General features: G+C 45.7%; 2 protein-coding genes across 2 annotated transcripts in view; both read right to left on the reverse strand.

Annotated features, from left to right (window-relative positions):
* Positions 1–10,118: 10,118 nt before the first annotated feature.
* Positions 10,119–19,251, reverse strand: LOC115108773 (uncharacterized transmembrane protein DDB_G0289901-like). The gene is made up of 3 exons (XM_029633385.2): positions 19,207–19,251; positions 10,695–11,747; positions 10,119–10,431 (listed from the first exon to the last, which is right to left on the reverse strand). The coding sequence occupies exons 1-3, from the start codon at positions 19,249–19,251 to the stop codon at positions 10,225–10,227; spliced, it is 1,305 nt and encodes a 434-aa protein (XP_029489245.2). The 3' UTR covers positions 10,119–10,224.
* A 259-nt stretch (positions 19,252–19,510) lies between these two features.
* The window catches only part of LOC115108651 (leucine rich adaptor protein 1-like), a 38,642-nt gene continuing 30,395 nt past the window's right edge, over positions 19,511–27,757 (reverse strand). The window contains exon 2 of the mRNA XM_029633231.2: positions 19,511–21,963. Within this exon, the coding sequence (XP_029489091.2) occupies positions 21,124–21,963 (840 nt within the window). The 3' untranslated portion in view covers positions 19,511–21,123. The remainder of the gene's footprint in view (positions 21,964–27,757) is intronic.

Here is a 27,757-nt window from a genome sequence, read left to right on the forward strand (position 1 = left end):
GCATTAACTCCTCGTTCCATGTGTTTCTCCTCAGGCCGGTGGTGGCTGGCCCGCTCCAGGAAGCTGAGGTGCGGGAGGTTCCTCCGCCCCCTCTGGACATCGAGGGGGCCCCGGCGTACTCCGTTCCATCCATCCTGGATTCGAGACATCGGGCGAGGGGCCTTCAGTACCTCGTGGACTGGGAGGGGTACGTACCGGAGGAGAGATACTGGGTTCTGGAGGAGGATGTGTTGGACCCTTCTATGCTGTGGGATTTCCACTGTCTCCGTCCGGATCGCCCTGGGGTCATCCCCGAGGCCGGTGTCGGCGCACTGCTGGAGCCGCGCGTAAGGAATTCTATGTTTTAATACCCAATTAAAATTAAACACTCTGTCAATTCATAATGATTTGTAAGACCCTTATTCTATAATAATGGACAGGGCCCAGTCTTAAAGTCAATCAGCAGAATTTATTCACGAGAGTACTGAATACGATACAGTTTACCACAGGTTATAAACTGAAAATGACGTCATTAGTTTCAACACCAACCCGTGCCATCTCCGTTCCAGTACAAAGGCTGTATCTCAAGCCTTCCCACATCCGTCTCACTACCAATTTAATATAATTTACGACTGAGCCAAGGTTTTCCGGTGTAGATAAGCATTCTAGCCAGTCTGAAGATTTAGTTCATTCATTCCTACCAAGGAACAGACCGTCATTGTTCTAATCCTTGATTCATTCACACACTTTCTATTCAGTACTAAGATTAAGAAAGAAAATTCATACATATACAGTAACATAATAGTATTCTGAATAGTACATATACAGTAACATAATAGTATTCAAATTAGTACATATACAGGAACATAATAGTATTCTGATTAGTCAGTCCTGATTGAAATTTATACATAATTAGTCATCATTGATAAAAATTCCCTTAACAGGGTACTGTCACGACTTCCGCCAAATTCGGTTCCTCTCCTTGTTCGGGCGGTGTTCGGTGTTTGACGTCACTGGTCTTCTAGCCATCGCCGATCCATTTTTCATGTTCCATTTGTTTTGTCTTGTTTTCAGACTCACCTGGTTTCAATTCCCTAATTACATGTTGTATATGTTCCCTTTGTTTTCCCCGTGTCCTTGTCGGGAATTGTTGATTGTAAGTACGTGTGCTATGTGTGACTGGTGCGCTACGGGTTTTGTGCCCATGTGTTTGTTGTTTTTTGTATGCCGGTAGTTATGTATATTAAACGGCTCTGGCTATTTACCATGTTCTGCTCTCCTGCGTTTGACTTCCCTGCCACCAGTTACGCACCCCTTACTGCCACTCAATGTTAGTGATGGCTGTTTAACAGTCTGATGGCCTTGAGATAGACGCTGTTTTTCAGTCTCTCGGTCCCAGCTTTGATGCACCTGTACTGACCTCGCCTTCTGGATGATAGCGGGGTGAACGGGCAGTGGCTTGGGTGGTGGTGTCCTTGATGATATTTTTGGCCTTCCTGTGACATCGGGTGGTGTAGGTGTCCTGGAGGGCAGGTAGTTTGCCTCCGGTGATGCGTTGTGCAGACCTCACTACCCTTTAGAGAGCCTTGCCATTGTGGGCGGAGCAGTTGTCATACCAGACGGTGATACAGCCCAACAGGATGCTCTCGATTGTGCATCTGTAAAAGTTTGTGAGTGTTTTTGGTAACAAGCCAAATTTCTTCATCCTCCTGAGGTTGAAGAGTTGCTGTTGCGCCTTCTTCACTATACTGTCTGGGTGGGTGGACCATTTCAGTTTGTCCGTATGGGTACGCCAGGGAACATAAAACTTTCCACCTTCTCCACTACTGTCCTGTCAATGTGGATAGGGGGGTGCTCCCTCTGCTATTTCCTGAAGTCCTTGATCATCTCCTTTGTTTTGTTGACGTTGAGTGGTAGGTTATTTTCCTGAAACCACACTCCGAGGTCCCTCACCTCCTCCCTGTAGGCCGTCTCATTTGTTGTTGGTAATCAAGCCTACCACTGTAGTGTCATCTGCAAACTTGATGATTGAGTTGGAGGCATACATGGCCACGCAGTCATGGGTGAACAGGGAGTACAGGAGAGGGCTAAGTCGAGACCCAGGGTCTCGAGCTTAATGGCAAGTTTGGAGGGTACTATTGTGTTAAATGCAGAGCTGTAGTAGATAAACAGCATTCTTGTTCAGGTGAGTTAGGGCAGTGTACAGTGTGATTGCGATTGCATCGTCTGTGGACCTATTGGGGCGGTAAGCAAATTGGAGTGGGTCTAGGGTGTCAGGTGGGGTGGAGGTGATATGATCCTTTACTAGTCTCTCAAAGTACTTCATGATGACGGAAGTGAGTGCTACGGGGCGATAGTCATTTAGCTCAGTTACCTTAGCTTTCTTGGGAACAGGAACGATGGTGGCCCTCTTGAAGCATGTGGGAACAGCAGACTGGGATAGGGATTGATTGAATATAAGGGGTACGCGGCTAGGGATGCCGTCTGGCCCGGCAGCCTTGCGAGGGTTAACACGTTTAAATGTTTTACTCACGTTGGCTACTGTGAAGGAGAGTCCGCAGGTTTTGGTAGCGGGTCATGTCAGTGGCACTGTATTGTCCTCAAGTGAGCAAAGAAGTTGTTTAGTTTGTCTGGGAGCAAGACGGGGCTGGTTTTCTTTTTGGAGTCCGTGATTGACTGTAGACCCTGTCACATAGACCCTGTCGTGTCTGAGCCTTTGAATTGCGACTCTACTTTGTCTCTATACTGACGCTTAGCTTGTTTGATTGCCTTGCTACACTGTTTGTATTCGGTCATGTTTCCGGTTGCCTTGCCCTGATTAAAAGCAGTGGTTCGCAGTTTTGCATGAATGCTGCCATCAATCCACGGCTCCTGGTTGGGGAAGGTTTTAATATTCACCGTGGGTACAACATCACCGACGCACTTGCTAATAAACTCGCTCACCGAAACAACGTATACATCAATGTTGTTGGTCGCCGCTATCCAGAGCATATCTCAGTCCACATGATCAAAGCAATCTTATAGCATGGAGTCAGATTGGTCGGACCAGTGTTGAACAGACCTCAGCACGGGCGTTTCCTGTTTCAGTTTTTGTCTTTCGGCTGGGAGCAACAAAATGGAGTCATGGTCAGATTTGTTTGCTTTGTTGTTGGCTCTGCAATACTTTGAAGTATATATTGGTTCTAGTGCCCTACCCGTGATTGTATATACTGACCATAACCCCTTAGTTTTTCTCCACCGAATGTACAACCAGAACCAGCGCCTTATGCGTTGGGCGCTGATTGTACAAAATTATAATTTGGAGATCCGCCACAAAAAGGGTTCTGATAATGTGTTGGCAGATGCTTTGTCTCGTGTGTGAAAATTATTTCTGTATGTTTTTGCAAGGTTGTTGCTTTGTTGCGAGTATTCATTGAAATACTGTAGTCGCAACCCCTAGGGTTGCTCTTTTAAGGGTGGGAGTGTTACGGATACAGTTATCCTGTGTGTGTGTGTATCCTGTGTGTGTGTTTCTTTTCTCTCCTTCTCCCCTCACAGGTGAAAACCATCACTCCCCAATCAGTCAACAATCAATCATCAATCAGAAGACACACCTCCTCCTACTTCCTATCCTATCACAGTTCCTTCCCCATGGTTTAAAAACCCCATCATTTGTTTGTTCTAGAGCTCAATCTCTCTGTAAATGCCATGTCTGTAGGTCTCTGTGTTTCACTCTCGCTTTGTGTCTTAACCTCTCTTTTGTTTAAACACCTCCATAGCACTTTGTCATCACCTGTGAGTATTGTTTTTGGTTATGGTGTTTGTTTGTTGCTGGTGGGAAAAGGGGGAAACCAAGACAAGTCGCCCATGGGCATACACTACCCGTAGGTGAACTTTGTTAAATACACTAGTTAGAACTGGGCGGACCACCCACTGTATTTTTGGTTAGTTAGTTAGCTGTTGTTAAAGTAGGCTAGTCTAGCTTAGGGGTGTTTTTGAATACTTATTGTTTCTTTTCTTGGGTCCAGCTCAGCCCCTTTTCCTGCTCCCCCCATTACCGTGTGTTTATAAATAAACCTAGAGTTTGACGGTAGATTTCTGTTGTCGTGGTTATTTCGTGCACACTTTTACTTTGTCACAATAATAATTTGCATGAGTTATGTTACGGGTCTCATTACCATCCCCCCCTAGACTGTCGGACCAAAAGGGATTCGTAACAGCCTCTCTAACTATATATATATATATATATATATTTTTTTTTTTGTGAATTGGATTGATCCCTTCTACCACACGGTACACCACTAATCCTACGGAAACGCACAAGGTGGCTAAAAACAGACCTCCATCCTATGCTAGCTTGCTACCGATGGCCCGGCTAGCTGTCTGAATCGCCGTGACCCCAACCAACCTCACTACTCACTGGACCCTTTTGATCACTCGACTAAGTATGCCTCTCCTTAATGTCAATATGCCTTGTCCATTGCTGTTCTGGTTAGTGTTTATTGGCTTAATTCACTGTAGAGCCTCTAGTCCTGCTCACTATACCTTATCCAACCTATTAGTTCCACCACCCACATTAGAGGTGACATCACCTGGTTTAAACATCGCTAGAGACAATATCTCTCTCATCATCACTCAATGCCTAGGTTTACCTCCACTGTATTCACATCCTACCATACCTTTGTCTGTACATTTTACCTTGAAGCTATTTCATCGCCCCCAGAAACCTCCTTTTACTCTTTGTTCCAGACGTTCTAGACGACCAATTCTCATTGCTTTTAGCCGTACCCTTATCCTACTCCTCCTCTGTTCCTCTGGTGATGTAGAGGTGAATCCAGGCCCTGCAGTGCCTAGCTCCACTCCTATTCCCCAGGCGCTCTCTTTTGATGACTTCTGTAACTGTAATAACCTTGGTTTCATGCATGTTAACATTAAAAGCCTCCATAAGTTTGTTGTATTCACTGCTTTAGCACACTCTGCCAACCCGGATGTTCTAGCTGTGTCTGAATCCTGGCTTAGGAAGACCACCAAAAATTCTGAAATTTTCATCCATAACTACAACATTTTCAGACAAGATAGAACTGCCAAAGGGGGCGGTGTTGCAATCTACTGCAAAGATAGCCTGCAGAGTTCTGTCCTACTATCCAGGTCTGTACCCAAACCATTTCTAAAAACAAGTCTCTCACCGTTTCCGCCTGCTATAGACCACCCTCTGCCCCCAGCTGTGCCCTGACACCATATGAGAAGTGATTGCCCTCCATCTATCTTCAGAGCTGGTGCTGCTAGGCGACCTAAACTGGAACATGCTTAACACCCCAGCCATCCTACAATCTAAGCTTGATGCCCTCAATCTCACACTAATTATCAATGAACCTACCAGGTACCTCCCCAAAGCCGTAAACACGGGCACCCTCATAGATATCATCCTAACCAACTTGCCCTCTAAATACACCTCTGCTGTCTTCAAGCAAGATCTCAGAGATCAGTGCCTCATTGCCTGCATCCGTAATGGGTCGTAACGTAACAAAATGTGGAAAAAGTCAAGGGGTCTGAATACTGTCCGAATGCACTTTTATCAATGTATTGTACCTGTATGACACTATAAAGTCAAGATGCTGAAGGTACATTTAAATATTCAATGTTAGCGATCAATGATGAATGAAATCAAAACTGATTCAGATTATGAACCAAGAACTTCAATGCAACTGATATGAGACCTTTGAGCCAAATTGAACGCAGACTTGCAGGTGTTACCCAAGCTGAGAGAACTCCACTCCACGATATACATCTCAATGGAGTTGAGTGTTGGTGGAGTGTACCTCCAACTACATCGAGTCACTATCAGTCTGTACATGAAAAATGTCCATTCTTTAATATGTACCGTGTACCTATATTTGTCCTGTGTAACTGCAAGCCTTTCTTTGGGAGCTGAAATCTGTAGTTTTTAATAAAAGTAGCATTTTACGCCACCTCTGCCAAGGGAGCCGTTGTTTGTTAACAGAGCAGCCTGTCATTGCACGGCAGTGTCACGCCCTGACCATATGGAGCCTTTGTTTCTCTATGGTGTAGTAGGTGAGTGAGTGTGGGGTATTCTAGTTTATTATTTCTATGTTGGTGATTCTTTTCATTCCCAATTAGAGGCAGCAGGTAATCGTTGTCTCTGGGGAGGCAGGGTAGCCTAGGGGTTAGAGCGTTGGGCTTGTAACTGAAAGGTTGCAAGTTCAAATCCCCGAGCTGACAAGGTACATATTTGTTGTTCTGCCCCTTAACAAGTCAGTTAATCCACTGTTCCTAGGTCGTCATTGAAAATAAGAATTTGTTCTGACTTGCCTAGTTAAATAAAGGTAAAAAATTGGGCATCAAAATTAGGTAGCATTTTTGCCACCTTAGTTTGCGGGATATTATTTTGTGTTTTGTGCATGTGCACCACATAGTCACGTTTTGTTGTTAGTTTATTGATTCATTGTTTTTGCTAAATTTCACTTTATTAATCAATTATATGGAACTCAACATCTGCTGTGCCTCCACACGGACGTGACAGAATATCCCACCAACAAAGGACCAAGCAGCTTGAAAAGGAGGTAAGGAAGTTTTGGACTTGGGAGGACATTCCTTGGCGGGAGTCGCCAATGAGCATGGAAGGACAGCGACGACGCCAGGGACCAAGGCCACAGAAACCCCAATACATTTTTTGGGGGAGGCACATGGAGCTGTCGGCGGAGCCGAGGAGTGAACCAGAGCCAGTCTGGGAGAAGAGGGAGAAACTGGAGGAGAGTGAACGGAGAGCGTCAGAGACCGTCAGTGAGTGGATGGAGATATTGGAGGAGAAAGAATGGAGAGAGTTGTTGATTTGGTGGAGGATGCAGGACATTTGCCCTAAGGAGCATGTTATCAGTTTAATGCCACTTGAGTCAGCTCTCCGTACTCGTCCTGAGGAGAGTGCTATCAGTCTGGTAAAATCTGTGCCGGCTTCACGCACCAGGTCACCAGTACACCTCCACAGTCCAGAACGTCCTGTGCCAGCTCCTCGCACCCGCCCTTAAGTGCGTGTCACCAGTCCGGTGCCACCTGTGCCGGCTCCACGCATTAGGCCTCCAGTGCGTATTCACAGTTCAGAGCCGCCAGCGAGGTTTCCCAGTCCAGAGCTTCCGGCGGCGGTTCACAGTCCAGAGTTTCCGGCGACGGTTCACAGTCCAGAGCTTCCGGCGACAGTTCACAGTCCGGAACCTCCTGAGACGGTCCACAGTCCGGAACCTCCTACGACGGTCCACAGTCCGGAACCTCCTACGACGGTCCACAGTCCGGAACCTCCTACGACGGTCCACAGTCCGGAACCTCCTACGACGGTCCACAGTCCGGAACCTCCAACGACGGTCCACAGTCCGGAACCTCCAGCGACGGTCCACAGTCCGGAACCTCCAGCGACGGTCCACAGTCCGGAACCTCCAGCGACGGTCCACAGTCCGGAACCTCCAGCGACGGTCCACAGTCCGGAACCTCCTGCGACGGTCCACAGTCCGGAACCTCCTGCGACGGTCCACAGTCCGGAACCTCCTGCGACGGTCCACAGTCCGGAACCTCCTGCGACGGTCCACAGTCCGGAACCTCCTGCGACGGTCCACAGTCCGGAACCTCCTGCGAAGGTCCACAGTCCGGAACCTCCTGCGACGGTCCACAGTCCGGAACCTCCTGCGAAGGTCCACAGTCCGGAACCTCCTGCGAAGGTCCACAGTCCGGAACCTCCTGCGACGGTCCACAGTCCGGAACCTCCTACGACGGTCCACAGTCCGGGAACCTCCTACGACGGTCCACAGTCCGGAACCTCCAACAACGGTGCCCAGTCCGGAACCTCCTACGACGGTCCACAGTCCGGGACCTTCTGCACCGGTGCCCAGTCCGGGACCTTCTGCACCGGTGCCCAGTCCGGGACCTCCTACGACGGTCCACAGTCCGGAACCTTCTGCACCGGTGCCCAGTCCAGGCACGGCGTCCAGTCCCGCTCCATTGCAGGAGCCTTCCTCTGCGCCGATGTCCAGTCCAGGCACGGCATCCAGTCCCGCTCCATTGCAGGATCCTTCCTCTGCGCCGATGTCCAGTCCAGGCACGGCATCCAGTCCCGCTCCAAGGCCGGGAGCCTTCCTCTGCGCCGGTGCCCAGTCCAGGCACGGCATCCAGTCCCGCTCCATGGCAGGAGTCTTCCTCTGCAAAGATGTCAAGTCCAGACACGGCGTCTAGTCCCGCTCCAAGGCCGGAACCTTCCTCAGTGCCGGTGACCAGCCCAGCTCCAAGGCCGGAGCCTCCATCTGACAGCTCCAAGGCCAGTGCCCAGTCCGGGCTCAGCGTTCAACCCAGTTCCAGGGCCAGAGCCCTTCTCTGCGCTGATACCCAGTACGGGCACGTCGTTCAGCCCAGCGCCATGGTCAGATCCGGGGTCTGGCGGCCCCAGAGCCGCCACCGACACTAATCACCCTCCCCATTTGGTTTCAGGTTTTGCGTCCGGAGTCCGCACCTTTGGGGGGGTACTGTCACGCCCTGACCATAGAGAGCCTTTGTTTCTCTATGGTATAGTAGGTAAGGGCGTGACTGGGTGGTATTCTAGTTTATTATTTCTATGTGGGGTTCTAGTTTATTATTTCTATGTTGGTGATTTGTATGATTCCCAATTAGAGGCAGCTGGTAATCGTTGTCTCTTGGGGATCATATTTAGGTAGCATTTTTCCCACCTGACTTTGTGGGATATTATTTTGTGTTTTGTGCATGTGCACCACGTAGTCACGTTTCGTTGTTAGTTTATTGATTTATTGTTTTTGCTAAGTTTCACTTTATTAATAAGTTATGTGGAACTCAACATCCGCTGCACCGTGGTCCGTCTCTCCACACGTACGTGACAGGCAGATTTGTTTTGTGAGTGGAATTATACTTTTTTAAACTATGGATTCTAAATCCAACTGACAACTCTATAACAAACAGGACATGGACACACTAAGCATTAAATAATGGATATTTATGAAAGTATCGAGTGGTAGTGGATGCTTGAAGTCATAACTTCCTACTCAGTGGATGACAGTGGACAGTTGATTTTGGGTGTCAGTTTGACAGACTTCACATGAAATGAAATTCCACAAATACAGAATGATGCTGAGACTCAGATTGTTCACTTTAAAATGTACACTACTGATGAAAAAGTTTAGAACACCTACTGAGTCAAAGGTTTTTCTTCAATTTGTACTATTTTCTACATTGTAGAATAATAGTGAAGATATCAAATCTATGAAATAACACATGGAATCATGTAGAAACCAAAAAAGTGTTAAACAAATCAAAATATATTTTATATTTGAGATTCTTCAAATAGCCACCCTTTGCCTTGATGACAGCTTTGCACACATTACTCACTCACATGGGATGTGTCATGTGTATAACCTTGGAGGCCCGTTGTCACTCTCATATGTGATACTATGGGAGAGACAGAATTAATCCCCACAGACACATGCGTGCACGGTACACTATAACATAAAACCGATGAGCTTGTTTGGAAACCATATTATGGGGTTGGGTAGCGGTAGAGATTGAACAACAACTCCCCCTTGGGTTCTGCCTCTAACCTCTACCCACGTCTGATTGCATCACTTTGTGGGAACACTGTGGCCTATTTTGGCCCCTTTGTTTACTTCACGAATCCCATAGAGAGGCTTCCCCCAGAGTAACACACACACACATACACACCACACTGCTAACCCAATAATATGATAACTATAGCTGCATTCCAGGATGTGGAGAGAGAGTACTCACTGCGGACAAACCAGGAGAAATATACTGTAAATATGAAAATATTACAAGAATGTGGCTCTTAGTGTGATACTGCTTCATTTAAAGGCAGAGCAAAACAACACGTGTGCCAGACTCCAGATAGAGCGGAGTTTTCTTTTCTGTCACTGTGGTTTGAGAGCAGAATATGAATGTGAGAGACTGGGAGGCAGGCCACACAGGTTTAGGGTTTGGTCTCAGAGAGAGGATACAGTAGGGTTTCCACACACAGTTCGTCCAAAACAAAGCTCTGTCTGTAACCATCAAGTTATTCTCCACTACCCTGGTTTATGGTCCTGTCTCCCCAAGGCAGTGCTGTAAGAGGTGGCTTGTGGTGTTACTATTCAATTCAATTCAATTCAAGGGGCTTTATTGGCATGGGAAACATGTGTTAACATTGCCAAAGCAAGTGAGGTAAATATACAAAAGTGAAATAAACAATAAAATTGACAGTAAACATTACCCATACAGAAGTTTCAAAACAATAAATGTTACTATCCTCAGATTCAAGGTAATATGAAACAGTTTGGGGCTGCTATTCTCCTGACATGGACAGAGATTCCAGGAGATTGGTGGTCTAGTGTGGATTGTGGTCTGCCTGTGTGGACCATTATAACCATAAACCAAACGAGCCACACACATCCAAGAGAACCATCTCCTCAGGATCTGGTGAAACAAAAACATTGGGGTGTGTCAGTGAATACAGAGCATGTTGTGTCTCACAAAATGCTATTATTAAGCTGTGTTTTTGTCCATTGTACAAACTATGGCAGAAGAGCACCATGGACAAACTGAGGGTTTCGGCTGTTCCATTGTCTTGCTCTACATATAGTATGACGACAAGCTTTTATTTTACAGAGACCAGAAGGCTCATCTGTTGTTGATCTGTGTTAAACAACATTTTTATATGATTGTTGGATCTCACCTACCTCCTGCTGTGCAGCCTCTGTGGTGGAACTCCACCCTGTCCTGATGTTGTCCAGCCCTGTGCTGTCCTCTGTGGTGGAACTCCACCCTGTCCTGATGTTATCCAGCCCTGTGCTGTCCTCTGTGGTGGAACTCCACCCTGTCCTGATGTTGTCCAGCCCTGTGCTGTCCTCTGTGGTGGAACTCCACCCTGTCCTGATGTTGTCCAGCCCTGTGCTGTCCTCTGTGGTGGAACTCCACCCTGTTCTGATGTTGTCCAGCCCTGTGCTGTCCTCTGTGGTGGAACTCCACCCTGTCCTGATGTTGTCCAGCCCTGTGCTGTCCTCTGTGGTGGAACTCCACCCTGTCCTGATGTTGTCCAGCCCTGTGCTGTCCTCTGTGGTGGAACTCCACCCTGTCCTGATGTTGTCCAGCCCTGTGCTGTCCTCTGTGGTGGAACTCCACCCTGTCCTGATGTTATCCAGCCCTGTGCTGTCCTCTGTGGTGGAACTCCACCCTGTTCTGATGTTGTCCAGCCCTGTGCTGTCCTCTGTGGTGGAACTCCACCCTGTCCTGATGTTGTCCAGCCCTGTGCTGTCCTCTGTGGTGGAACTCCACCCTGTCCTGATGTTGTCCAGCCCTGTGCTGTCCTCTGTGGTGGAACTCCACCCTGTCCTGATGTTGTCCAGCCCTGTGCTGTCCTCTGTGGTGGAACTCCACCCTGTCCTGATGTTGTCCAGCCCTGTGCTGTCCTCTGTGGTGGAACTCCACCCTGTCCTGATGTTGTCCAGCCCTGTGCTGTCCTCTGTGGTGGAACTCCACCCTGTCCTGATGTTGTCCAGCCCTGTGCTGTCCTCTGTGGTGGAACTCCACCCTGTCCTGATGTTGTCCAGCCCTGTGCTGTCCTCTGTGGTGGAACTCCACCCTGTCCTGATGTTGTCCAGCCCTGTGCTGGAACTCCACCCTGTCCTGATGTTGTCCAGCCCTGTGCTGTCCTCTGTGGTGGAACTCCACCCTGTCCTGATGTTGTCCAGCCCTGTGCTGTAGTAAGCTCTCCTCCCCACTGTTCCTTTGTTCTTTTACAGCCTCACAAGAATCTGTGTCCACTACCCACCACTGTGGTTAGAGTCTGCTAACACGCAGACGTCAACACAATCCATACGTGTTTAGTCTGTGCATTTGTTATACCACACATTATCAGATTCAGACATAACCGATCTGTCTCCAAATAGTAAAAATCAATGGCCCTGAAACTGACACCAGAACCAGCTAGCATCATGCAGCCAAATGGCCAGTCAGTCATATGCTTTGTTTTTCTACAATGTGGTTACATTTCTCTCTTTAACCTCTAAAAGTCTAGCGGGGGAGGGATTGTTTTAAGATGGTCATACTATGGATCACAAAAGTACCTAATTGTATGATTATAACTAGAGTAGAGCCAATGGACCTGAAGGCTATGGCACAGAGCATTTTCAGCAGTTTCAACCCTCTGGAAAGAGAGTTGATAAATGGTTGTCATATAATGTGAAGTGCTAATAGGTTTGCTGGGAAGTAGCAAGGAGGGAGGACCGGGCTGGTTGGAGGGTATTGATTAGAACATGTACACCAGGCTCTCTGAAAGAGAACCCAATTGGAATAGTGGTTATAGAGAAACACAGCTAGGCCTATACAATAACAGTACATCAAGGATAACGGGCAGTTAGCACTAAACCCAACGCCACAATAAATGCAATACGGACACATCTCAAGGTGGAACGATGGCTCCTTGTGGGTTACAAGAGAATAACACAACTGCTAATGAAGACAGGCTGGGGAGGATCTCTATCTCTCCTGAGTACATTGTTTGCTTTCTTTGTAGAGAAATATTTGAAATACGGCCAAAGACAGCCCTTTAGGGAACAGGGAGGTGAAACCGCTGATACTTCTGGGTTTCATTTGCTTTCATACATAACATTCTGTGACTTTTATTTCAGCTAAATGTTGTGTTAGAGATAACAAAGACGTTAGTGTAACATGAAAATATATTTAATCAATCACTTCCGTAAGCTACACATTTGCATACTGCATATAATACTCAACATCAATGCACATGTCAATCATTAGATGTACATCTCAATAATATACACACAAAATAAATAGCTTCTTCCTGTAAAACATTGCATCACAATTAAAAACTTGTACCACACAAAGCAAAATATGTAAATTTGCAAGATCCAGTGCTTTTAGTCAGTCTCAATGACTTGACTCCCTCCCCGCATAGTAAATGTCGGTTTTCAGTTCTGGAGTAAATGTAATACACTATCATTTGATCACAGTGGCCTTATTTCACTTCCAATTCTCTGTGTTCAAGATATGAACACAACACACATAGCGGACTGGCAACAAACAAGAGAGAAAGAGAAAAGCCTGTTCTTACCGGATGCTTTCTTTGAGGACCCTGTCATGTGCTTAGAAACCCATGTCAATGCTGAGGGTAATGCATTCTGGGAACAGAACAGCAGGAAATATTGGAAGCGGAAGCTGCTTTCAACTCCCTGCCTCCACACACCGCTCCGTACCCCCAATTCCGGCCCTCAAATCCATGGAAACATAATAAGCCAACTTTCCTCAAGCCACTCCAACAGGGGCCCCAGCATTAGCCACCATTTGGCTATCAATGAGCTGCCAAAAGCCTCTTTAGTGTGTCTCAGCTTGCTATAGAGCGTGTGCCTGGCTTTCTAATCCAGAATGTGGAAAATATGCAGCCTGATGCTGCAAGGCTACTGTTTGAAAGATTCCCTTATGACATACATTAGGTCTGGTAATTTCATAACTACATTACTGTTCTACTCTTTCCCTAGGTGGGATAGGGAATATTTCTGTAATATATTGTGCATTTTGGAATGACAGCATTGCCTTGTTTAGTAGTACAAAGTCAATATGCAAAGTCTTTACAGCCACTGACATTCTAATGTCAATATGTAAAACCTGGTTTGGATCATTGCCATGGTTACTGAGTGGATATCCATTACTCCGTAAAATCATGCTCTGTTTGTCTGCGGTTCAAACAGATGATGAGTATTTGGCACCTGTCTTCAAAACAAACATCACACTGGACATCTGATGAGCAAACATCATATACTGGGCATCTGATAATAAAATACAAACACGCTTCAGTTATAGATTACCATCAGTGACCAAGTTCATATTATGACAGTGACCAAGTTTATATCATGACAGTGACCAAGTTCAAATCATGAGTGACCAAGCTCATATTATGACAGTGACCATGTTTATATTATGACAGTGACCAAGTTCATATTATGACAGTGACCAAGCTTATATTATGACAGTGACCATGTTTATATTATGACAGTGACCAAGTTCATATTATGACAGTGACCAAGTTCATATTATGACAGTGACCAAGTTTATATCATGACAGTGACCAAGTTCAAATCATGAGTGACCAAGCTCATATTATGACAGTGACCATGTTTATATTATGACAGTGACCAAGCTCATATTATGACAGTGACCATGTTTATATTATGACAGTGACCAAGTTCATATTATGACAGTGACCAAGCTTATATTATGACAGTGACCAAGTTTATATTATGACAGTGACCAAGCTTATATTATGACAGTGACCAAGTTTATATTATGACAGTGACCAAGTTTATATTATGACAGTGACCAAATTCATATTATGACAGTGACCAAGTTTATATTATGACAGTGACCAAGGTCATATTATGACAGTGACCAAGGTCATATTATGACAGTGACCAAGTTTATATTATGACAGTGACCAAGGTCATATTATGACAGTGACCAAGCTCATATTATGACAGTGACCAAGCTCATATTATGACAGTGACAAAGCTCATATTATGACAGTGACCAAGCTCATATTATGACAGTGACCAAGTTTATATTATGACAGTGACCAAGTTTATATTATGACAGTGACCAAATTCATATTATGACAGTGACCAAGTTTATATTATGACAGTGACCAAGTTTATATTATGACAGTGACCAAGTATATATTATGACAGTGACCAAGCTCATATTATGACAGTGACCAAGCTCATATTATGACAGTGACCAAGCTCATATTATGACAGTGACCAAGCTCATATTATGACAGTGACAAAGCTCATATTATGACAGTGACCAAGCTCATATTATGACAGTGACCAAGTTCATATTATGACAGTGACCAAATTCATATTATGACAGTGACCAAGCTCATATTATGACAGTGACCAAGTTTATATTATGACAGTGACCAAGTTTATATTATGACAGTGACCAAGTATATATTATGACAGTGACCAAGCTCATATTATGACAGTGACCAAGTTTATATTATGACAGTGACCAAGTTTATATTATGACAGTGACCAAGTATATATTATGACAGTGACCACATTCATATTATGACAGTGACCAAGTTTATATTATGACAGTGACCAAGTATATATTATGACAGTGACCACATTCATATTATGACAGTGACCAAGTTTATATTATGACAGTGACCAAGTATATATTATGACAGTGACCACGTTCATATTATGACAGTGACCAAGTTTATATTATGACAGTGACCAAGTTTATATTATGACAGTGACCAAGTATATATTATGACAGTGACCAAGGTCATATTATGACAGTGACCAAGGTCATATTATGACAGTGACCATGTTTATATTATGACAGTGACCAAGGTCATATTATGACAGTGACCAAGTTTATATTATGACAGTGACCAAGGTCATATTATGACAGTGACCAAGCTCATATTATGACAGTGACCATGTTTATATTATGACAGTGACCAAGGTCATATTATGACAGTGACCAAGTTTATATTATGACAGTGACCAAGCTCATATTATGACAGTGACCAAGTTTATATTATGACAGTGACCAAGGTCATATTATGACAGTGACCAAGTTTATATTATGACAGTGACCAAGCTCATATTATGACAGTGACCAAGTTTAAATTATGACAGTGACCAAGTTTATATTATGACAGTGGACAAATTCATATTATGACAGTGACCAAGTTTATATTATGACAGTGACCACATTCATATTATGACAGTGACCAAGCTCATATTATGACAGTGACCAAGTTTATATTATGACAGTGACCAAGTTTATATTATGACAGTGACCAAGTTTATATTATGACAGTGACCAAGTTTATATTATGACAGTGACCAAGTATATATTATGACAGTGACCAAGTTTATATTATGACAGTGACCAAGTTTATATTATGACAGTGACCAAGTTTATATTATGACAGTGACCAAGTATATATTATGACAGTGACCAAGTTTATATTATGACAGTGACCAAGTTTATATTATGACAGTGACCAAGTTTATATTATGACAGTGACCAAGTATATATTATGACAGTGACCACATTCATATTATGACAGTGACCAAGATTATATTATGACAGTGACCAAGTTCATATTATGACAGTGACCAAGTATATATTATGACAGTGACCACATTCATATGACAGTGACCAAGTTTATATTATGACAGTGACCAAGTTTATATTATGACAGTGACCAAGTATATATTATGACAGTGACCACATTCATATTATGACAGTGACCAAGATTATATTATGACAGTGACCACGTTCATATTGTGACAGTGACCAAGTTTATATTATGACAGTGACCAAGTTTATATTATGACAGTGACCAAGTATATATTATGACAGTGACCACATTCATATTATGACAGTGACCAAGATTATATTATGACAGTGACCACGTTCATATTGTGACAGTGACCAAGTTTATATTATGACAGTGACCAAGTTCATATTACGACAGTGACCAAGTTCATATTATGCCAAACCAATATTTGTGAGTTCTACTGATACTTCTTGAGAACTATTTTTCTCATTCCAGATTCTTACAGGCCTACATATAGATTATTACAGTGGATCTTGTCTTCACTAAAATGTATAAAAAATGTATAGCTCAGTCTGTGATGTGAGTTAAACCATTAGGAAAATATAAAGTATGTATATATGATCGGACATGTTTGATGATCAAGGTCTCCTGCATTAAGAATGTGTCTCCTCTGTTTGTGCTGGCTAAGGGAAACACTGGCATGCCATGACTTACTATTAGCCAACCCATCTGTTAAATGAAAGCATTAGGAGTCTTAACAGAAGAGCTTTAGAACACTAAAGGCTACATCACGGAGCATCCATCATCTAACTACGGACGGTCTTCTACTTTACCTACTGGCATGCACATTCTATTTTTACCATAGAGAGAGAGAGAGACAGAGAGAGAGAGAGAGACATGTTGGTCCTGGGACTCTGTTCACAAACACAAACAGAGCCCCAAGACAGCAACACAATTAGACTAAACCAAATCATGAGAAAACAAAAAGAGAATTACTTGACACAGTGGAAAGAATTTATTAAAAAACTGAGCAAACTAGAATGCTATTTGCTCTAAACAGCGAGTACACAGTGGCAGAATCCCTGACCACTATGACTGACCAAAAATGAAGGAAAGCTTTGACTATGTACACACTCAGTGAGCATAGCCTTGCTATTGAGAAAGGCCGCAGAAGGCAGACCTGGCTCTCAAGAGAAGACAGGCTATGTGCACACGGCCCACAAAATGAAGTGGAAACTGAGCTGCACTTCCTAACCTCCTGTCCAATGTATGACCATATTAGAGACACATATTTCCCTCAGATTACACAGATGGGTGAAATACCACAGCGTACCATCACAGCAGCAGGATTTGTGACCTGTTGCCACAAGGGCAACCAGTGAAGAACATATACCATTGTAAATACAACGCATATTTATGTTTATTTATTTTCCCTTTGGTACTTGAACTATTTGCTTATAATATGACATTTGTAATGTCATTATTCTTTTATTCTTTTTTATATTTAAAAAAAACTTTTAGCCCTTTTTCTCCCCAATTACGTGGTATCCAATTGGTAGTTACAGTCTTGTCTCATCGCTGCAACTCCCGTACAGACTCGAGAGAGACAAAGGTCGAGAGCCGTGCATCCTCCGAAACACAACCCAACCAAGCCACACTGCTTCTTGACACAATGCCTGCTTAACCCGGAAGCCAGCCACACCAATGTGTCGGAGGAAACAACGTACACCTGGCGACCGTGTCAGCGTGCATGTACCCAGCCCGCCACAGGAGTCGCTAGAGCGCGATGGGACAAGGACATCCCTGCCGGCCAAACCCTCCCCTAACCCGGACGACGCTAGGCCAATTGTGAGCAACCCCATGGGCCTCCCAGTCGCGGCCGGCTGAGACAGAGTCTGGACTCAAACCAGGATCTCTAGTGTCACAGCTAGCAACTGTGGTGCAGTGTGTTAGACCACTGCACTACTCGTGAGGCCATGTATTTATTATTTTGAAACTTTTGTGAGTGTAATGTTTACTGTACATGTTTATTGTTTATTTAAATTTAGTTGATTATCTACTTCACTTGCTTTGGCAATGTTAACATATGTTTCCCTTGCCAATAAATCCCTTAAATTGAATTGAAATGAGAGAGTGAGAGTGAAAGAGAGAGAGAAAGAGAGAGAAAAGGGGATAGGGACATATTTAAGTGATGCAGTGTGGATGGGACTGTAAATGGGCAAGCATACAGCTGGACACCAGTTCTGGCACAGATCCCCCTCTCCATCCCCAGGAACTGGGTTACGGTCATTGTTTCCCCATTGTCATCCTTATTGTACCATGGCCCGTGAGTAGACGTGCACTAAACGTACACGTTGGCACTGAATGTATGTTTCCAGCAAGTCATTGTGCTGGTGGAAAACAGGATGACAAAAGGAGGTGGAGAAAGAGAAAAAGCCACAGTGCAGTTTGAAAGGGGAGGAGGAGAGGGTGTGAGGAGACAGGGAGGGGTGGGTGGAGGGTTGTAATGTAGCTTAGGTCTGGAAGTGAGAACTCATCTGAAACAGATTAAAAATGCTGCTCTGATAGGAGTGCTGAGTGGTACAGAACTGAAGACATGCAGGCAAAGACATCACACAGAGACAGACACCCTAAAACAACAGAACTAAGACAGTCAGCTTGTAACAAGGTCGTAAGGCGTGAGTATACATAATCCAAAACATCACTAAGGGAAATCCTAACGTAATTCAACTGAAAACAGTCCATCATCATCTGATGTGTTACACTAACGTGGTTGAATGCGGCGGCAGGTATCCTAGTGGTTAAGGGCCAACTAGGTGAAAAATCTGTTGATGTGCCCTTAAGCAAGGCACTCAACCCTAATTGCTCCTGTAAGTTGCTCTGGGTAATGTAATGACATCTGATAACATTCGCAATACATATGCCTTATATAATGGCGTGCAGTGCATTGTTCTCCCAGAGTTAATATGACAAATGGGAGGTTATAGTGAAGAATAGCCCTTTGGGACTTAGTATCTGACAAAGTACCTGTGCACAGCAGGCCACTCACACACACACATGTACTTACACACGTGCTCTCTCTCCCTCTCTCTCACCCTCTCTGTCATCCTGGCAACCCCTGCCTTGGAATGTCCAGGCATTATTAGTTTTCAGTGGTGACAATTCTGTGTGAGAGAGGGTTGTTTATAACTGAATACAAAGGCTCAGAGGGAATATTGCTTTTCTTCTCCCATGATTGTATCAAGTTTTTCACACATTTTTCTTGATAATTTTCACCAATAAAGCATTCAGCACATGACATGCAATTTTCACCCACCCAAATAACTAACAAGTTCACACCACTCAACACTGAGTGAAAGATCAGAGATGGTTGGACTCATTAAGACACGGACAGCAGAGGACAGAATCAGTCATTTAAACGATCAGGATTATCAGAAGAACAGTGCAGTCATCTTGGGACTGGAGGTACAGGCATAATAGTTTAGGATGACACCAATCACATCAACTGCTGTCCAAATGAAACAAAAATAGTGTACAGTTAAAAAAGAGACAATAATAACACTCAGCCATAGAGACATTTTTATACGACATCCACCCACAGAAGTACCCGATGCACAGATTAATTGTATTGCGATTCACTGATTATACAAATTGCATTGACTGGTTAAGTACTGTAGGTAGTAGGACATCGACAATAGCACACGTGCGCAAACAGTAGGAACATTCTATATGCTCTTACCATACTATGATGGTACACAAACCTACAGTATGTATGAGAACAGTTCCGCCATCTATAGTGTGTTACAATCATTTTGACATGGAGTTGTGAGGGCAAACTAAGTTCTATAGATGCGAGTGATTGTAACAAATATATTTTTTTCTGTTGGAAAATTGTTCATTTTCTCTGGTACTGTATGTTACAATGCATAGAGAGAGGAAAGGAGGATAAACATGTCAAAAACAAACTTGGTTCAGAAAAATATCAACACTATGCTTCATCCCCAATATAATACTGACATCAATGTTTTAGAAAGTTAGTGCAGCCACATTTAGAGTGAATAGAACATAATGTAATGATGCTGTGTTCTCCTTCACACCTGATATCTTATACCATGGAAATGGTAGACGTTTGTATAATATGTGCAATCAACCTCTCTCTTAATATTTGACCGGTAGGGTCGTTACATGGGAGGGGGAAAAGTGTCTTTACGAAAGAAATACTGGGTTGTTTAGATGACCCAACTGCTAGGTTGCAGGCATTGGTTCACTTAGTTGGGTTGTTTTCTTTAAAAAGAGCAAGGTTGAGTTGTTGTTGTTGCTGGGTTATTGATGCTGGGTTATTGAGACCCAGTGGTCAGGTCAGAAGACTGGAAGCGCGACTACAGTAGGTAGGGCCGTGGTTTCATATAGTTATTTTTGGCCACCCGTGAGAGTAAACATGATTCCGGTTTATCTGTTCTGATATCAGAAGGTTAAGGTTGTACACTGACACTTTAGTAGATTTCATGAAGCTTACAAAAGTCTAAGAGTTCCTTAAAAGCCTATGCAAAACCCAATGTTGGTATACTTACCACTATGTAACAATACGTACAAAATTGTTATTAATAATACATTAGAATATGAAATGTGTATTTTCTTTAATGAAAATTAGCTCTGTATTTAAGATTATGAACAATAATTACATTTATTTTCACTGGTGGCGAAAAATAACTATCTGAAACCCACACACCTCCTGAAAATAAAAAAATAAAAATAACCTATGGATTACATATTAAAAGAGCTGTTCAACCCAGCATGAAAATGAATATAACCTAATTGATGGTTAAATGAACCCATGTTTGGGTAATCACAACCCAACATGCTAGGATATTCACACAACCTAACTGGCTGGGTCAAAATAACCCAGCGTGTGTACTGTCCAACATTTACCCAGCACTTCGTAACCAAATAACCCAAATTGGGTTGATTTTAACCCAGCATTTTTTAGAAGGAAGTGGTGTAATATATCCACCTCATAGAAATGTCACATCGTCCTGCGACTGCACCCATCGCCAGTGGGCATCATACCCCAGGTGCATCTTGCCGTTCATCTTGCAGGCATCTACGTCTATCTTGCCATTCTTATAGGGTTTGAGTTTGGGGCTCTGGCTTTTCCCCAGCTTTTCAGCCAGGCAGACCCGGGCTGAATCAGTAGGTCCTTGTGCTTGCCTGACTGCTTTATCCAGGGTGCCGTTGCTCTTACTGGGCTGGTGGGTTTGGCAGGGGTCCTTGGTATTCTTGGTGATGGTGGTTCCTTTCACTGCCTCTGTGGCCTTAATCCAAATGGAAGACTCCTTATTTGGGACGTCTGGCTTGACTTGGGGAGAGCCAGGATCAACAACTACCTTGCCCCCTGTGCCTTGTCCTACCCCAGCTCCAGCCCCAACCCCTGCCATAGCCACTGACCCTTCTCCAGCTCCAGAAACTCTCCCAGCCCCTGCCCCAGGCACTGCCCCAGCCCCTGTCCCTGCCCCGGTCCGAGTGGGCGTCACAGTCCCCAGTGGAGTAGAACACAGCACAGACTCAGAACTAGAAGGGCCGTACTCGTCCATGTCATCAGCAAGGGTGTCCAGATAACTGCCTATAGAGATGTTATCCAGCTTGTCGTTGAGGGGGTCCTGCAGGCTGCTCCAGCTGCCCCTCCAGGTGTCTCCTCCAGGGCCCTCTCCCAGGCTGTACTGGCTGCTGGTCAGACTGCTGCAGCGGCTGGTCAGGGTGCCGCGCTCCTCCAGGAGCCACTTACATGCCTCGATCCCCTCGTGCACCGCCAGCAGCTGGTGCAGGATCTTCACGTCCATCGAGCGCAGGTGGGCCTATGGAAAATAATAATACTTTATTGATACAGGAGAGGGGAGAGAAGAGATGGTGGGAGGAAAGCATCTGAGTCAGGAGAGAAGAGATGGTGGGAGGAAAGCAACTGAGTCAGGAGAGAAGAGATGGTGGGAGGAAAGCATCTGAGTCAGGAGAGAAGAGATGGTGGGAGGAAAGCATCTGACTCAGGAGAGAAGAGATGGAAGGAGGCAAGCAACTGACTCAGGAGAGAGGAGAGAAGAGATGGTGGGAGGAAAGCAACTGACTCAGGAGAGAGGAGAGAGAAGAGATGGTGGGAGGTAAGCAACTGACTCAGGTGAGAGGAGAGAATAGACGGTGGGAGGTAAGCAACTGATTCAGGAGAGAGGAGAGATGGTGGGAGGAAAGCAACTGATTCAGGAGAGAGGAGAGAATAGACGGTGGGAGGAAACCAACTGACTCAGGAGAGAGGAGAGAAGAGACGGTGGGAGGAAACCAACTGACTCAGGAGAGAGGAGAGAAGAGATGGTGGGAGGTAAGCAACTGACTCAGGTGAGAGGAGAGAATAGACGGTGGGAGGTAAGCAACTGATTCAGGAGAGAGGAGAGATGGTGGGAGGAAAGCAACTGATTCAGGAGAGAGGAGAGAATAGACGGTGGGAGGAAACCAACTGACAAGGAAGAGAGGAGAGAATAGACGGTGGGAGGAAAGCAACTGATTCAGGAGAGAGGAGAGAATAGACGGTGGGAGGTAAGCAACTGATTCAGGAGAGAGGAGAGAAGAGATGGTGGGAGGAAAGCAACGGATTCAGGAGAGAGGAGAGAAGAAATGGTAGGAAGAAAGCAACTGACTCAGGAGAGAGGAGAGAAGAGACGGTGGGAGGTAAGCAACTGATTCAGGAGAGAGGAGAGATGGTGGGAGGAAAGCAACAGATTCAGGAGAGAGGAGAGAAGAGATGGTGGGAGGTAAGCAACTGACTCAGGTGAGAGGAGAGAATAGACGGTGGGAGGAAAGCAACTGATTCAGGAGAGAGGAGAGAATAGACGGTGGGAGGTAAGCAACTGATTCAGGAGAGAGGAGAGATGGTGGGAGGAAAGCAACGGATTCAGGAGAGAGGAGAGAAGAAATGGTAGGAAGAAAGCAACTGACTCAGGAGAGAGGAGAGAAGAGATGGTGGGAGGAAAGCAACTGACTCAGGAGAGAGGAGAGAAGAGATGGTGGGAGGTAAGCAACTGACTCAGGTGAGAGGAGAGAATAGACGGTGGGAGGTAAGCAACTGATTCAGGAGAGAGGAGAGATGGTGGGAGGAAAGCAACTGATTCAGGAGAGAGGAGAGAATAGACGGTGGGAGGCAAGCAACTGATTCAGGAGAGAGGAGAGAATAGACGGTGGGAGGAAACCAACTGACAAGGAAGAGAGGAGATTATAGACGGTGGGAGGAAAGCAACTGATTCAGGAGAGAGGAGAGAATAGACGGTGGGAGGTAAGCAACTGACTCAGGTGAGAGGAGAGAATAGACGGTGGGAGGTAAGCAACTGATTCAGGAGAGAGGAGAGAATAAATGGTGGGAGGTAAGCAACTGACTCAGGTGAGAGGAGAGAATAGACGGTGGGAGGTAAGCAACTGATTCAGGAGAGAGGAGAGATGGTGGGAGGAAAGCAATGGATTCAGGAGAGAGGAGAGAATAGACGGTGGGAGGAAACAAACTGACAAGGAAGAGAGGAGAGAATAGACGGTGGGAGGAAAGCAACTGATTCAGGAGAGAGGAGAGATGGTGGGAGGAAAGCAATGGATTCAGGAGAGAGGAGAGAATAAATGGTGGGAGGTAAGCAACTGACTCAGGTGAGAGGTAAGCAACTGACTCGGAAGAGAGGAGAGAATAGACGGTGGGAGGAAAGCCACTGATTCAGGAGAGAGGAGAGAAGAGACGGTGGGAGGAAAGCAACTGATTCAGGAGAGAGGAGAGAATAGACGGTGGGAGGAAAGCCACTGATTCAGGAGAGAGGAGATAAGAGACGGTGGGAAGAAAGCCACTGATTCAGGAGAGAGGAGAGAAGAGACGGTGGGAAGAAAGCAACTGATTCAGGAGAGAGGAGAGAAGAGACGGTGGGAGGAAAGCAACTGATTCAGGAGGGAGGAGAGAATAGACGGTGGGAGGAAAGCAACTGATTCAGGAGAGAGGAGAGAAGAGACGGTGGGAGGAAAGCAACTGATTCAGGAGGGAGGAGAGAATAGACGGTGGGAGGAAAGCAACTGATTCAGGAGAGAGGAGAGAAGAGACGGTGGGAGGAAAGCAACTGATTCAGGAGGGAGGAGAGAATAGATGGTGGGAGGAAAGCAACGGACTCGGGAGAGAGGAGATGGGGGAGGAAAGAAACTGACTCGGGAGAGAGGAGATGGGGGAGGAAAGAAACTGACTCAGGAGAGAGGAGATGGGGGAGGAAAGAAACTGACTCAGGAGAGAGGAGATGGGGGAGGAAAGCAATGGATTTGGGAGAGAAGAGATGGGGGAGGAAAGAAACTGACTCAGGAGAGAGGAGATGGGGGAGGAAAGCAACTGACTCAGGAGAGAGGAGATGGGGGAGGAAAGAAACTGACTCAGGAGAGAAGAGATGGTAGGAGGAAAGAAACTGACTCAGGAGAGAAGAGATGGTAGGAGGAAAGAAACTGACTCAGGAGAGAAGAGATGGTAGGAGGAAAGCAACTGACTCAGGAGAGAGGAGATGGTAGGAGGAAAGAAACGGACTCAGGAGAGAGGAGATGGGGGAGGAAAGAAACGGACTCAGGAGAGAGGAGATGGGGGAGGAAAGAAACTGACTCAGGAGAGAGGAGATGGGGGAGGAAGGAAACTGACAGGAGAGAAGAGATGGGGGAGGAAGGAAACTGACAGGAGAGAAGAGGTGGTAGGAGGAAATAAACTGACAGGAGAGAAGAGATGGTAGGAGGAAAGAAACTGACAGGAGAGAAGAGATGGTAGGAGGAAAGAAACTGACTCAGGAGAGAAGAGGGAGCTGTGAGAGCGGTGGGAAAGAGAAAGAAGATAGGGAGATGGAGCATGGAGGATGGAGGGGTAAGAGGAAGATAGGAGAGGAGAAAGGTGAGAGAAGGAGGTGAGAGAATAGAGGAGGAATAAGAGGAAGGAGACGTAAGGTAATTGTAAGGGAAGATATGTGGGAACAGATGATTTTTTTCAAAGGTGAGAGAAGATGAGAGGTGGAACAGATGAAGCCGGGAGAGTAGATATACGTTTTAAAATAATACAACACAATACGTGGGAAAAATATAGGCTGTAGCAGGGTGGTGGGAGATGAATGTAGTAGCAGGGTGGTGGGAGATGAATGTAGTAGCAGGGTGGTGGGAGATGAATGTAGTAGCAGGGTGGTGGGAGATGAATGTAGTAGCAGGGTGGTGGGAGATGAATGTAGTAGCAGGGTGGTGGGAGATGAATGTAGTAGCAGGGTGGTGGGAGATGAATGTTGTAGCAGGGTGGTGTGAGATGAATGTTGTAGCAGGGTGGTGGGAGATGTATGTAGTAGCAGGGTGGTGGGAGATGAATGTAGTAGCAGGGTGGTGGGAGATGAATGTTGTAGCAGGGTGGTGGGAGATGAATGTTGTAGCAGGGTGGTGGGAGATGAATGTAGTAGCAGGGTGGTGGGAGATGAATGTTGTAGCAGGGTGGTGGGAGATGAATGTTGTAGCAGGGTGGTGGGAGATGAATGTAGTAGCAGGGTGGTGGGAGATGAATGTTGTAGCAGGGTGGTGGGAGATGAATGTTGTAGCAGGGTGGTGGGAGATGAATGTTGTAGCAGGGTGGTGGGAGATAAATGTAGTAGCAGGGTGGTGGGAGATGAATGTTGTAGCAGGGTGGTGGGAGATGAATGTTGTAGCAGGGTGGTGGGAGATGAATGTAGTAGCAGGGTGGTGGGAGATGAATGTTGTAGCAGGGTGGTGGGAGATGAATGTTGTAGCAGGGTGGTGGGAGATGAATGTTGTAGCAGGGTGGTGGGAGATGAATGTAGTAGCAGGGTGGTGGGAGATGAATGTTGTAGCAGGGTGGTGGGAGATGTATGTAGTAGCAGCGTGGTGGGAGATGAATGTTGTAGCAGGGTGGTGGGAGATGAATGTTGTAGCAGGGTGGTGGGAGATGAATGTAGTAGCAGGGTGGTGGGAGATGAATGTAGTAGCAGGGTGGTGGGAGATGAATGATGTAGCAGGGTGGTGGGAGATGAATGTAGTAGCAGGGTGGTGGGAGATGAATGTTGTAGCAGGGTGGTGGGAGATGAATGTTGTAGCAGGGTGGTGGGAGTTGAATGTTGTAGCAGGGTGGTGGGAGATGAATGTTGTAGCAGGGTGGTGGGAGATGAATGTTGTAGCAGGGTGGTGGGAGATGAATGTTGTAGCAGGGTGGTGGGAGATGAATGTAGTAGCAGGGTGGTGTGAGATGAATGTTGTAGCAGGGTGGTGGGAGATGAATGTTGTAGCAGGGTGGTGGGAGATGAATGTTGTAGCAGGGTGGTGGGAGATGAATGTTGTAGCAGGGTGGTGGGAGATGAATGTTGTAGCAGGGTGGTGGGAGATGAATGTTGTAGCAGGGTGGTGGGAGATGTATGTAGTAGCAGGGTGGTGGGAGATGAATGTAGTAGCAGGGTGGTGGGAGATGAATGTTGTAGCAGGGTGGTGGGAGATGAATGTTGTAGCAGGGTGGTGGGAGATGAATGTAGTAGCAGGGTGGTGGGAGATGAATGTTGTAGCAGGGTGGTGGGAGATGAATGTTGTAGCAGGGTGGTGGGAGATGAATGTAGTAGCAGGGTGGTGGGAGATGAATGTTGTAGCAGGGTGGTGGGAGATGAATGTAGTAGCAGGGTGGTGGGAGATGAATGTTGTAGCAGGGTGGTGGGAGATGTATGTAGTAGCAGGGTGGTGGGAGATGAATGTTGTAGCAGGGTGGTGGGAGATGAATGTAGTAGCAGGGTGGTGGGAGATGAATGTTGTAGCAGGGTGGTGGGAGATGAATGTTGTAGCAGGGTGGTGGGAGATGAATGTTGTAGCAGGGTGGTGGGAGATGAATGTAGTAGCAGGGTGGTGGGAGATGAATGTTGTAGCAGGGTGGTGGGAGATGAATGTAGTAGCAGGGTGGTGGGAGATGTATGTAGTAGCAGGGTGGTGGGAGATGAATGTTGTAGCAGGGTGGTGGGAGATGTATGTAGTAGCAGGGTGGTGGGAGATGAATGTTGTAGCAGGGTGGTGGGAGATGAATGTTGTAGCAGGGTGGTGGGAGATGTATGTAGTAGCAGGGTGGTGGGAGATGAATGTTGTAGCAGGGTGGTGGGAGATGTATGTAGTAGCAGGGTGGTGGGAGATGAATGTTGTAGCAGGGTGGTGGGAGATGAATGTTGTAGCAGGGTGGTGGGAGATGAATGTAGTAGCAGGGTGGTGGGAGATGAATGTTGTAGCAGGGTGGTGGGAGATGAATGTTGTAGCAGGGTGGTGGGAGATTAATGTAGTAGCAGGGTGGTGGGAGATGAATGTTGTAGCAGGGTGGAGGGAGGTGAAAGTTGTAATTAATCAAAAATAATTTGGCACCACTGCTTTTAATGCGTGTAGGAGGGATGTTGAATAAGCCAGGGATAAATAAGAGAAAAAACGGTGCTGCGGTGATGGAAAATCCAACAGAATACATTAGCAGAGATGTCCTCCAGTCCAGTCAGGAACTAGGGCCAAGAGGTAATATATGGTAATGAGATTTATGGCTTGGCCCAACTGACTGACTGACTCACTCACTCTCTCTCGCTCTCAGTCCCAGGGTTAGCAGAGATA

The sequence above is a fragment of the Oncorhynchus nerka genome, linkage group LG24 (assembly GCF_034236695.1).
Source record: "Oncorhynchus nerka isolate Pitt River linkage group LG24, Oner_Uvic_2.0, whole genome shotgun sequence".
Taxonomy (NCBI): Eukaryota; Metazoa; Chordata; class Actinopteri; order Salmoniformes; family Salmonidae; genus Oncorhynchus; species Oncorhynchus nerka.

Coding starts and splice junctions, on each gene's coding strand:
- LOC115108773 (XM_029633385.2), bottom strand. CDS start 19,251: ATGCCTGGACATTCCAAGGCAGGGGTTGCCAGGATGACAGAGAGG. Junction 11,748..19,206: donor TTGCCAGGATGACAGAGAGG/GTGAGAGAGAGG, acceptor AGGCTGTAAAAG/AACAAAGGAACAGTGGGGAG. Junction 10,432..10,694: donor CAGAGGCTGCACAGCAGGAG/GTAGGTGAGATC, acceptor TTGTTTCACCAG/ATCCTGAGGAGATGGTTCTC.